The sequence below is a fragment of the Molothrus aeneus genome, chromosome 33, assembly GCF_037042795.1.
Source record: "Molothrus aeneus isolate 106 chromosome 33, BPBGC_Maene_1.0, whole genome shotgun sequence".
Lineage (NCBI taxonomy): Eukaryota > Metazoa > Chordata > Aves > Passeriformes > Icteridae > Molothrus > Molothrus aeneus.
The window spans coordinates 1,757,216-1,770,652 of record NC_089678.1 but is presented as its reverse complement, the minus strand read 5'-3'; the positions used below and the strand labels follow the sequence as shown (position 1 = coordinate 1,770,652).

Sequence of the window (13,437 nt, the reverse complement as noted above, 5' to 3'; positions counted from 1 at the left end):
ACAGGTTCGCAGCAAGTCTCTACTGAAAAATTTGAAGGCAAAATAAAAAGCAGGTGTTTTATCTAGAAAGTAGATGTCAGCATGCTGAACTGTACTGTAGTTTTTATGGCATTCTCTCCAACCTTTCAAGCATTTTCTCCATGTACAAGGAAATACATGCACCAAACCAGAAAAAAAACCATGAGCAAAGGATACCTATTCCTCCCTACTGGGCAACACAGAAAAAACCCATCACAGCACGTTACAGCTCACAATACATCTTTATTTTATTGGAGATGTTTACAGAAAAGTCTGTGAATTACTGCTAGCCTAAGACTGACCATTGGGGAGCCGGGTTATGGTTTATGGCTTTGTCTTTGAATTATTTAAAAAGGTCACAAAACTGATTGAAGTTTAAGGGGTTATTTCAGTCTTGTTAAAAAAAGTTCAATTCACAGATAAAGGAGAAGGTTCTTTCACTAGTGATTTAGTAACTACGACCAAAGAGGGTGTAGAACTTGGCAGGGTTTTTGCCGCACACACATCTTGCTCCAGGCTGGAGCTCACGGAGTGGCTGGAAAGGTATGCAGAGGCTTTTTGCTCCCATGGATGGAGCACCAGGCTCAAGATCTTGATCCCTGAAATAAAAGGATATTAATAAATAAATATATTCATAAATAAATATTTCTATTAAAAAATAAAAGTGCAATAAAGTGGTTTTTTACATAAGTGATTTATACATAAATCTTAAAACTGCATTAATTATTCTCAAAGTTCCAGAGCTAAGGAAGTAAATATACTGAATTATGCAGGATAGCAGGAGTCTGTACATAAGTGTTATACCCAAAGGCATCTTGCATATCTGTTTTGTATTCAAACCACTTTGATTTTGATCTTGGTATATACACCCTCAGTTATATTTTACCTGGCAGTGGTCTTCTTGATCCAATCCTCGCACTCAATTTCCCCACAGAAAGGGATTTGTACAATCTGAAGGGAGGAGAGGAGGGGAGAGAGAAAAACCCAACAGTTATACATGTAGAAAAATCATCTTCGTCTCTGGAAGATTCCTAAACCTTCAGATCTCATACACAGATCTCAAACTGGGAAAAGTTCCAATTGCTACAACTGAATTTTAATAGCTCTTTTTCATCAGAGCAATAGATAAGCACAGTCATCCCTCCACAGTGCAGTACGGAAAATCCTACACAAACCCAAAGCACCATTTAAATTTAAATCTTTTTTTTTAACCAAATACATCTTTCTTCTGTGCAAAGTATAAACACTCTTTTCTTATCAGATGTTCTGTTTTTCAGGAAAAGTTTAAAATTTTCAAACTACTGAGCAAATGCTCACCTTATACACTGTAAGACAGTGCCCTAAAAAAGTTCCCATTTTAATTCCATTACTATGAATTTTCATTTTTTCTGAGCATACATTATTTGAAGAAAACAGAACTGCCAACAGCACATTTCTCTGGGGGACCATGGGGGTGGGTGTGCAGCTTCCTGCTCTTTCCTTCACTTAGCTTAACTGAAGAAAATTGAGAGAATAAGGCTGAAATAATAATGTCACACACTCCTCTCTGTACTACTCTTAGCTATTGGAGCAGATCTCTTGCCCCTAGTTTCATATTCAATTTTACTGATTTTTTTTTTTAATGGACTTCCACAGAGAAAATTCAGTTTGCTACCTAGAGGTAGCATTATTCTTAAAAAGACACCCCCTACAAACATTTGAACACTAATGAAATGCTGATAGCTGAGGGCAACCTCAGCTACTAAATTCAGCCTTCATTAATTTTAATTCTATCCAACTGTGAATAAGGTTTACTTAGTGCATCTTTCTTTCACCTAATTTACATTCTTACTGCAAAATTCTCAATTTGTCATTAACTGGAACACGCCTTTAGTAGACTTCACTTTATAGCTTCACTTTCTTGTAACTGAAAAAAAAGGAACTATTACCACTCTACTACACTGTTCTTGCATTAATCTATTGTTAGTGAAATGAAAAACAGTCCACATTTTTAAAGAGCTAAGAGTCTGCAATTCCATTAGGGGAAAAACAGCAGCAGGAATTAAACAGGAACACTTATTTAATCTTAAAAATTTTCATCCTAAACAGTAGTCAGTGCTAATAGAGTGCAATTTCAAGTAATTCAGAATACATATGCTATAAAATTATGTTAATACAACAAAAATAGGTAGAGAGTGAAACAAACACCAAATGGCAGATTTTTTCAATTTTTTTTCAATTCAGATATACAGCTCATAATAAATTCACATAACCTAAGTACCAAAACAGTAGAAGTGTCCAACATGGAATTATATAATATTATATTATTTGTTCACATTTCCAAGCTTAACTACATTTAGATTACATTAGAATTCTAAGCATTATAAAAACAGCTTAATTCTCTTTGTCATATCTAGAATCTAGCTGCACACAACAGTGAGTGCTGGACATTGCTAAATCAGTCCCTCCTCTGAAGTTCATAATTATTCCTTTAAATATTGTTCTAAATTGAATTTAAGTGCAATAGAAATAAAAGAAAATAGTATAATGGAAGGTCAAGCCTAACCAGGAATAACTTAAAATTATTTTTGAAGTTTAACAGAGTATTTATAGATTCTTGGCACTTGCACATTTTTCACCAGGAATTTTGAAATTTTCAGAGTGGATCTAATTGGTACACAACCCCTTGATCTCTCTCTATAAAATACACAACCTTACTAACTAATGTTGGGGATCCTACCTCTTGAACACACTAATCCAAACACATAAACAATTTCCCAACCTGATCTGTGACAGAATTTCAGGGTTAAAAATTTCTCTCACCAGTTCTTTGTAAAAGAAACAGCAGCTCAATTCTGTGCTGAAGACTTAATCTCTCATCTAAACTTCAATACCTTTTCACAGATGTTTAGATTAGTAGAGCTCACTCATCCATGTGACGGGTTATTTTTACTATAAATCCAAGGAGGTTACTGACTTGCAGTAATTCTTAATGAACTCAATAGCTTCTACTCAGGTCATAAAGGTAAAACTTCCTTGACGTAAATAGCTTGTACTTTAAACTCTTACCTGGACCCTTATATGAGACTCAGTAAGTGTTTTGTCACTGCATTAGAATAATGACAGTGAGGTTATTGTAACCTGAATGAAATGTTTACATTACTCTCTCTTACAAGCATACTCTGATAAAACCATTCTTTTTAATGGATCAAAAGGGTGTGAAGCATAAGAATAGAAGTGGTAAATCCCCTTACCTTTCCTGAATCAAGCTCTTTTTGAAAGTCCTCCATATTACTAGCCACCACCATATGACTTTTTAGGTCCTCGGATGCTCTAAGAAAAGGAAAAAAATTCAGGCATGGCAGATTTATTCACGCAAACTCACTAGCCCAATGAGCTGAGTTTTCAGAGCCAGTAAAAACAAAAGGTAACAAAAAGAGCTATATATTCATTAGAATCTTCCAATCAGGTTATGTCTTTCTACTACTGATCCTCAAGGAGGTAAAATGTTGATTAATTGCTGATGGGCTGCCACACATTTCACTGTGCTCATTACCGCTGTTGTGCCCATCAGTTAAACACTGACCTGAAGCAGACAGAAATAAATACTATAGATGTATATTTTGCGTTTAAAATTATCTTCTAAATCTAAATCACAAGATGCTTTTGAACTAGGTAAAAATATTCTGCCTGTAAACAATTTTTATCACTTCCTTTAGAGAAGGAAATAGAAAAGCTCATCTGCCACAATGTCATGTCAACACCCTGTTCTTCTCAGTGGACTTACGAACAACAATCTGCAGTGAAGACCTGTGAGGGATTTTGGCATTTGCAATAAGGGCAAAAAATAGTTTCAAAAGTATTTGATTGCTTACAAGAAAGCAATCCTGTGAAGATCAATAGGGTCTTAAAATGCACTTCTGGACACAGAACTTCAGCTATTGAAGTTACTTGGACAGCTTTGTGTCTTTCAAAATTCTGCACCAAAAGCATCTTTCACAAAGGAGTCTTGTATATAGGATCATAGAATTATTTAGGCCAGAAAAGACCTCTAAGATCATTGAGTTCATCCACTAAGCCAACACTGCCAGGCCCACCACTAAACCATGTCCATAAGCACATTTATGTGTTTTCTGAACACTTCCATGGATGAGTATTCCATGACTGCACTGGGCAGCCTGTTTCAATGCTTGGCCACAGTTGCAGTGAATAAATTTTTTCCAATGCCCAATCTAAACCTCCCCTGGCTCAACCTGAGATCATTTCCTCTTATTCTGTCACATGTTACCTGGAAGAAGAGACCAACTCTCACCTGACTACACCCTCATTCCAGGTAGTTGTAGAGAATGATAAGGTCCCCCCTGAGCTTCCTTTTCTCCAGAAGAAACACCCCTCCACTCCCTCAGCCACTCCTCACAGCATTTGTGCTCTACACCCTTCACCAGCTCTGCTGCCCTTCCTTGGGCAGTGTTAAGGTCACTGGTCATATAATGACCAATGGGTCACATCTATTTATGGTGTGTTTATGGTGTATCTATTTATTAATAATACATGTGAACTCATGGATGTATTTTTTAAAGTAAGTTCACAACCTTTTACCTTCTGTTTCTTAAGAACAACAGGCAGCTCCTATCGCTGAATGTGAAGGAGTTTAAGAGGCAGAAAATTATACAACACAAACAGGAAGATGACCCTAACCTGCCCTTTCCCACAGATAAATCATTAATGTGAGAAGTTCTTCTGACAAATGAAGGGCATCTGTGATTATCAGAGCCATTTACTGTAACTCTTAGTTTACCTGCTGTAAAGGTTTGCATGGATCATCTCCAAGATCTGTTCAAGTTTCTCTTCTGCTTCATGTTCAGACAATGTCAGCTTCTGCCCCGTGTCTCTTCTAACAGCTACAAACTGTTGGCTCTTCATGTCTCGTGGTCCCACTTCAACTCTGACTGGGACACCCTTTGTGGAAAAAAAGAATTAGTAGTTAGGATGAGGAAGTAATTCTCACAATAGTTCATTTTCTCTCTGTGGCTTTTTGTTTGTTTTAAAGTCCAGTCTTAATATAGACTCACTTGATCCATTTAAGTTTCTTTGGAAAAAAAAATCACTATATATTCCAAAGCTTTAATGAATTTCTGTATTTCCCACCCACATTCTCTTCACTTGTGCATTCTACCCTGCTTCACTAGCTTGGAGACTGCATCAGTGCCAGCATGCAAGTAATGCTAAAGCACTGCTGAAACTGCACTACATTTTCCCACATACTGCAAATCAGATTTTTTAAGTCTGAACAATTAAGACTTCCACAGCAATTATAATGTTCTAGTTCACCCAATAACACATTAAATTCTGTTTTCAAAGAATGCTTTCAATAGCATTCAACAGGTATTGTTTTAACAGCAAACAGCAAAAGTTCTGTTACAGTCCTAATATCAACATTAATTGCATTGAATATTTGACTACAAACAGCTAATTGTTTTAGCAAAGCAAGTAATTTCAAGTAATTCAGAGTTTATCAAAGTTTATCATATAAAAGTTGATAAACTTTGGTGGTACGATGTAATTTCTCATCCCCCTTACACCATCAGGCAAAAAGATTTTCCATGTTACTGAAAAGAGTCAGTTAAGAGTCTACTGTGTAACTTATTTTCTCTGCATCCCAACATGTATCCCAGAGGGTACACATTCTTCCACAGGAAATGAAAAGAGTGAATAAAAATACGTTTTGGAAGATTGCTCCCCCTCTCTCCCTCAAGAAAATTGAATCAGTAGGTTTATAATCTAAAACCAGTCCACAGTGTTCAAAAGATGAACAGGAGAATCAAAACCTGTACCAAGCTTTCTATGCACTGTGTACTCTGGAATCTCCTCAGGTTCACAGCTTCCAAGTGATTCCCTATACTCCCTCTGCCTCCACTACCTTAATTATGCTAAAAAGGTGAATAATACAGTAAAATCCATCTGATCAATGAACTATCTACTACTACATCTACTATCTACTACATAAAGAGCTACTCAAAACTGTTATTAACAAGCAATTCAAACTGAACATTCTAGTTTACGCCCACAAAGCATTGTTTCCATAATAAAAACTGGGAAGGGAGTATCCAGTACTTCTAATTGTAATATTACTAAGTGAAAGAATAGTTCATGCTCCCTTAGGAAGATTTCCCAAGAAAGCAGTGGAACTAATACCAGACAATACAAAAGAAGTACCACTGACTTGGTTCTTTTAGGAAGTAACATCAGAAGTCTAGTACACTGACAAGTGCATAAGGCAAAATATTTTCCAATTAATTCTTTTACTTCTTATTCCAGCACCTTTGTATTTTTTACCCTACAAAATTCCTTATACACTCAATAAAAGGAATGTATTGTTCCTGCAATGAGCCTGAAGTTGCAGTTTAGGTATTATACTGGACACATCACTAGATTTTGTGAAAAACATCAAGTTTACCCTGTGCTGTGTACCTTCTTAAAAAACCTGATTTTATTTAGAAAGTTTTCCAACATAGCTTCACAGTACTAGAGGTCCATTTAAAAAAAGGGTTACACAAAGGGAAGAGAACTTTGAGACAACAGGAATTTTGAACAATTTGGGTCACTTCTATCAGGTTACTTGGAAGATTAACATATTGAAACTGATTTTAAATTCAGAAAAAAAATAAAATTCCAAACCAACACTCAACATGTCATTCAATTTTTAATTACCATTACTACCGCTGTTTTATTCTGCTCACTATTTCTGTTTTATAAAAGCCTCTTATATTAGAGGAAGCAGAACTGCTCTTCTCAAGTGCTATATGAGGGGAACATGGCAATATTGAAACAAAAAAATTGCTCCTTTCTTTTCTGACACTGTAGGTTTATCTTCTCTGTTCTGCTGTATGCACAGAAGGCTCTGCTGTGAGTCAGGACACACTGAAGTATTAGTACACATTTCTAAAAATGCAAGTAATTTATGCTCCTAATTTAAATTTCTAGGTATATAAGTAGAGCCCTGGAGGTTTAAAAATCCTTAATGACATGCAAATCCTAGCAAACAGAACAAGTCTTTGAAAACACCTTTCCTTCATTTATTCAGTAAAGTGATCACTGATTATCAGGCAGCAGATTTTAATTTACAGAACACATCTGCTTTCAGAACAGAGGGCACACATAGCATACCTCATATATTCCCCTCACCTAGGCTTCAAAACCCCTCCTGGAAAGAAAAGTACCTTAAGTTCCCAGTGGTTGAACTTCCAGCCAGGTGAGTAGTTGTCTCTTAAATCAGCCCGGACACGGATGTTGACAGCAAGCAGCCTGCTACGATATTCATTACATTTCTTCAACAGAGCCTCTCTGTCCTCTTCAGAAAGGGAATTTGTGATACCACAGGGAATAATTACAACCTGCAATAGAACAGGACATGTACTTTATGCAACAAAAAAAATTAGCTCATAGTTATAAAAAACTAGAAACCAATATTGTGGCCCTCTGTTCCAGTAATTTCCTTCATGCTCTCAGAAATGAAGGACACATTTCACTTTTCATACTAATGGCACAGATAACATTCCTTCAAATGGATGAACTATCAAAGGGGACTGGTCCACCACAAGTATCCTAATGACTTGTATTAACTTCACACAGCTACTCTGTAACTAGACAGCTCCATCCTATATTAAGTCTTTCAGCTGCCTGACATGAAATACTTATGAATTCCAAGACAAGAAAGGAAACTAAAGCAGTTTAAGGCATTTTTACACACCTGAATACAGGCTACACGAGGTGGGAGTACCAATCCCATGTTATCTCCATGAATCATTGTCATTACGCCAATAGTCCGAGTTGTAATGCCCCAGGAATTCTGATAAGCAAACTGTTTTTCTCCTGGCTTCTTGGGGTCTTCAAACACAATTTCAAACATCTTTGAGAAATTCTGCCCTAAATGATGTGATGTTGCTCCCTGAAATAGATGCACACAGAAAATTCTATTCAATGGAAAGTTAAGTCTATCAAGCATCAGTTTAAATATTTAATCTTCCTATATTTAATGAGAAAAATAATAATTATTATATTATAGAATAACAATAACAATAACAACAACAACAACAATAATAATAATATTAAAGTAAATACCTGGATAGCTCTTCCACTGGCAGATATAAATGCCTCTAAAGTGGTTGTATAATCCCCCCCAGCAAACTTCTCCTTCTCTGTCTTTCTTCCTTTCACAACAGGTATTGCCAAGAGATCCTCATACACCCGAGCATAGAGATCAAGTATCTGCAGCACCTATGATAAACAAACGATCTTCAGAATTACTCAGTATTTAGCATTTGTTAAACCTTGAAATATTTTTATGTGACAGAGTCTGAAATCTCTAAGATTTAACACTTTCTCAAAACTATGTTTAGAAACTAAGATTTTTTCAATTACTTCAAACTTTGGATGTTATTTTCCCTGAATCAAAAAGCAACAACTATAAGTCATGAAAGAAAACAAGAAAAAAGTTTTAAAACTGGACGAAGAAAGTTTTAAAAATTCTAGCAGTAAACACATGGATACATTATTTAAATTTTTAAGGAAAACTGATTTTTAAGTATTTTTAAGAAAAATCATTTTAAGGTAAGCACACACTATATATCACACTCTTCAAACTCCCCATATTGTTTGTAGAGAATGAAGCATCAGAAATGGGTTACATCTGAGAAAAAAAATTGGTTCTGATAAACTTGGCATTTTTCACAAGGGCGCTCAAAATAGATATCCTTGAGATCTCAGTACAAAGATTTGTTTGTGTTGCTATGGAGTAAGGTAACTTCCTGAAAGGGGAAGCACCAGTGCATTTGTTTTTACCTCCTCTGCTGCTTCTTCATATGTTGCAAATGCTGTGTGACCCTCCTGCCAAAGGAACTCACGAGTGCGAAGGAAAGGCTGGGGATGTTTGAACTCCCAGCGCTGGAGGGGCGGAAGCAAAAAAAATTAACACTATGAAGTGTCAAATTATTGTTACAAATAATGTTTATAAGCAAGTATTAGAAAACCTTCAATAAAGATAAAAAAGCCAACTAGTCAGATTTCTACTTAATACAATCAACCATTGATAAAGAATGTTTTATTAGAAACACTGAGGAAAACATATCACATAAACCATGGTAACAATTTTGCTTTGAAATATGTGCTGTGATCATGCCATGTCCACAGAGAATAACTGTCCTACACTGCACTTGTGATAAGAAGAGGTACTCAGGAATTGTGTACACATACCACAACACTGCACCACTGATTAAGCTTGATAGGAAGATCCCTGTGTGACTGCACCCACTTTGCATAGGAAGGATACATTACTGTAAAAAGAAAGCAGCTTTGAGTCTCCACACAATAAAGACATTTATGTCAAACTTTTTCTTTTGCTACATATAAGCTTAACATTCTCTTCTGTGAGAATTATGCTTTCATGTTTCAGTTCCTTTAAAATAGATTATTTTGTCTTAATACATAATATTTTCACCAGAGTACTTCCACTTCATCCGAAGTCTCTGCAAAAGAGCTTGGTTGCTGCTGGTCAAAGTACAATCCAAAGCTTATTATTTAATGACACTGGGTTTGAATTGCTGGCTTACAGTATGGTAAATACACCTGGGCTCACAAATAGGAACTCCCTATCTCAAGATTTCAGGATGCTATGCTACACCTGACTCAATTAAAAACTCATCTAGCCTTGGGTCTTAAAATGCTTGTTTAAATTACTCAGAGGAACAGCTACAGTCAAAACACATGCAAAACTGAAGTGAATCATGAGTTGAAAAAAATTTCTTATAAACACTATAAACCAAATAATCAAATGTGTTTTCAGACAAAGTAAGTCAGTCTTCAGGATATTAACAAAAAAAAATCCAGAAAAAGTATGCATTTCCTAATAATGTCTATTTAAGGAAACACATAATGTGGATTTGCTATGAGCAGCAACAAGATTAAGAAATTTTCCTAAGGAGTTACAGAAAATATTCTGAAAAATGGGGGCTTCCACTTTTCAGAAGGGACTCTTCTGTCTACCAGCTACACTATATATAGAACTTCTCATATAAGTTTACAGCCAAACTACATGAAAAGAGACTCACCTGTTTCACTTGTGGGACGTATAGCAATTGGTTCAGCCAGTTCTGTTTTCCCAGATCTTGTGACCCAAGCAACCTAAAAAAAGGAGAAAATAAAAAACAAGTTTGGGAAAATGTATTCTAACCCCAAACTTACTTTATACCCAGCTGCAGACTAAGTGGTTGGGTTTTCTTACAGTCAGATTAAAATGAAGTTTTGAAGTGTACCTCAGGAGCAAAGTCAGCAATATGAGACTTCTCCGTCTCTAAGGCAGCCTGGGACACAAACATGGGGAAGTAGCAGTTTTCCACTCCAAGTTTCTTGATCTCTGCATCAAAGAAGTCTTTGATGGCTTCCCAAATAGCATGAGCCCAAGGACGAAGAATGTAACACCCACTGACATCGTAGTATTCAATCATCTCTGATTTTGTGATCACCTTGCAAAAGATTAATCAGAGGCTGAAGTTTCAGTTTGTGCATAGAGAACATTCAGTAATCCAAGTGTGCGCCATGCAACCCAAGACAATCTCCTACTTAAAACTGCTCAAATTGTTAGCAGCTAAGATATACTTTAGGGTCATTTGTGTTACCTAGAGAAGGTTAACCAGGAACATTAAGCTTAATGATAGGTCTGAATACTGTAAACACTTAACTAAAACTGAGTTTCATGAACCCAAGTAAGAGACTATAGCTGCTTTCCGGGAACAAAAACACTTCTGTAAGAAATGTCTCCAGCTCATGTCAGAAGAGACTTTTATTTCTTGGAGTACAGGCAAAAATTATACTACTGACAGGAAATGTACACCACTGACAGCTACTTACAATCTCTCATAACAAGACTAATCAAAACTAATCATCTTGACCTGGGTTGTTTTCAATCTCAGAAGCTAGCAAAATTGTTAAGTAGCAACAGATATTCACTTCTGTTATGCATCACCTGGAGCTGAAATAAAACTTTCAAGTCTGTGAAATTCCTATAATTTCAACTAAGTTTTTTACTCTTAACAAAAGAGGAATTCAGGTATGAAACAAGGAAACCATATGTATTATATATAATAAGGTTGGGTGGTTGACACTCACCCTTTTTACAGCTTATTAAATTTATTCAGGTTTTCACTCCAAGGCATTTCTGTTTAAGACCATGATAACATAAGACATAGAAAAGAGCAAATACTTTGCTTTGTATTGAAAAAAAAAAACCCTCAATCAGAAGGATGTAAATCCCAAACACACATTGATTTATAACAGAATGAAACAATCAAATCAAACTGATGTGCACTTACCTGAGAGAACCACTCTGAAAGATTTTCTTCTTTTTTAGCTTCTAGACCCAGCCTATGGTATGACAAAAGAACCATTCAGCATTTAGCCATGAAACTTATCCAAACCCTTTTCTTTCTCTTCTCTTTTGGGGCAGGAATAATAAGGTGGAAGAGAATGTTTTAGTTTTACATCAAAAGACTAAGTTTTGGCTGGTGGGAGTTGCTAGTATTTCCTTATCCTAACAAGAATATTTAATATTAATATTTAAAGAACAGTTCCAATTATTTAGTATGGTTTGAATACTTCTAATTCTCACTACGGCTGTATCAAAGAACCTCACAGCCAACACATTAAAAAACCCAACCACCAGTAAGCAGTCCAGTAAGAAATTAAGATTAACCAGACCTGTGAGTAAGTAGTTTTTCTCTTTATTTTAAATATTTCCTACCTAGCCAGTAGCTAAAATTTCAGGAAAGACTCAACTTAACCATTCACCTGCAACTCAAATTCACCATTCATGTGAATGGTCAGTCACACTGTTTGAGACAGAAAACTGACTTACCTCAAAATAAGGATAACCAATAAACCTACAGGATTCTAAAGAAGGTTAAACTCACCAGATTCAAATGATAGAACACAAAAGTAAAGGTTTTACATCTCTACAAACAGAGAGGCTTTCAAGGAGGGAAATACATTTTTTCTGGCATTATTTCTATACAAAATAACTGCATTTCTTGTCTCTAATATATTGTTTATGTATATGAAGCAGTAAATACATAGTGATGCATAATACATGCTGTAAAAAGACCTCTAAACTTTCAGCAAGACACAGCAGCACATTTACAGAAGCAAATAATAAGCACAAAAAATTCCCAGTGACAGTAACAATACAGGATGCTGAAGCACAACTGACACTAAATAAACTTTGGTAACTTGGTTTCGGCTCAATCCTGAATATGAAAATCAATACAGTTATTTTACAAATGTCCACACTTTCAAGTGAAATGAGAAATGTATCACACTCTAAATCTGAACAGAGGTAGACAGTTGATGGTTCTATCCAAAAAGATTAAAGATTGCATCTTTACCTGGTCTGTTTCTTAGGGCCTTGGCCCTCTCCTGATCCATCTGAGGAGTGCTCATTCCCACTCTGTCCTTGCAAAGGTTCTTTTTTGGGGCCATCGTTATGCTTCTGTTGCTTACTCTGCTTTTCAGACTTGTTCTCCTTCTCTTTCTTCTTTTTGTCTTTGTCATCTACACCACTAGCAGACACTGGTTTATAGTCAACTCCTGCAACAGACTTATACTGGGCCTTCAATTGAAGAAGTTCTTTAATAGCCACATCTATCTTTTCCTTGAAAAAAAAAGTAGAAAATTATAGAGAAATCACTGGAATAATATAGCTCTATTAAAAAAAAAAATCTATATGGCTTTATGGACATTCACTGACTGTTGGCAGAAAAATCTGCATAAGCCAGTACCTAACTTTAATGTGCTTACATTTTATAGGATCATACCTGACAGCATATTTAATTTAAAAAGAATGTTTCAGATCTCAGAATTTAAATGCTGCGTATTTTAAAGGTGTAAATTTTTTTACATTTTTAATTCCCATAATCACACTGAATTTCAAAGATAGTTTTAGATTTAAATACATATATTACATTTTTACACTACAGTGTATATGTTATTACCTTGTCTGCTTTTTCTGCTTTTAATTTCCTAACTTCATCTCCTTGAAGAGCTACTTTGCTAAACAGGGCTTTAGCTTCAGGAGTGTCTGGACCACCAGGTACTGTGTTTGATGTCTGAGGCAAAGCCCCCTGAGCTGCTGGTGGGTGTCCTGGCTTGTACTCCTGCCCAGTCTTTTCCTTGTAGTCAGCTTTTAGAGAAAGAAGGAGTTTTACTGCTTCATCTATTTGATCCTGTGTGGAGGATAAATAGCAAGATTTACTGGTGAGAATTAAGGAGAGAACTGGCCAGAAGCATTGATTATGAGGCTACAAAACCAACCTAACCAACCAACAAAAAAGCCCCCCAAAAACAACCCAACACCAAAACCAATTTTGCAAGGTGGAAGTACAGGCAGAAACC

General features: G+C 35.9%; 1 protein-coding gene across 2 annotated transcripts in view; it reads right to left on the bottom strand.

The window, feature by feature from the left end:
• Window positions 1–241: 241 nt before the first annotated feature.
• EPRS1 (glutamyl-prolyl-tRNA synthetase 1) overlaps window positions 242–13,437 on the bottom strand; it is a 37,580-nt gene continuing 24,384 nt past the window's right edge. For both annotated transcript variants that reach the window (XM_066568473.1, XM_066568474.1), the window contains 14 exons: window positions 13,038–13,268; window positions 12,432–12,697; window positions 11,364–11,415; window positions 10,308–10,517; window positions 10,104–10,176; window positions 9,250–9,329; window positions 8,839–8,940; window positions 8,119–8,274; window positions 7,748–7,945; window positions 7,218–7,391; window positions 4,796–4,956; window positions 3,252–3,330; window positions 905–969; window positions 242–617 (listed from right to left, as the gene is read on the bottom strand). In XM_066568473.1, the coding sequence (XP_066424570.1) occupies window positions 467–617; window positions 905–969; window positions 3,252–3,330; window positions 4,796–4,956; window positions 7,218–7,391; window positions 7,748–7,945; window positions 8,119–8,274; window positions 8,839–8,940; window positions 9,250–9,329; window positions 10,104–10,176; window positions 10,308–10,517; window positions 11,364–11,415; window positions 12,432–12,697; window positions 13,038–13,268 (1,998 nt within the window). In that variant the 3' untranslated portion in view covers window positions 242–466. The remainder of the gene's footprint in view (window positions 618–904; window positions 970–3,251; window positions 3,331–4,795; window positions 4,957–7,217; window positions 7,392–7,747; window positions 7,946–8,118; window positions 8,275–8,838; window positions 8,941–9,249; window positions 9,330–10,103; window positions 10,177–10,307; window positions 10,518–11,363; window positions 11,416–12,431; window positions 12,698–13,037; window positions 13,269–13,437) is intronic.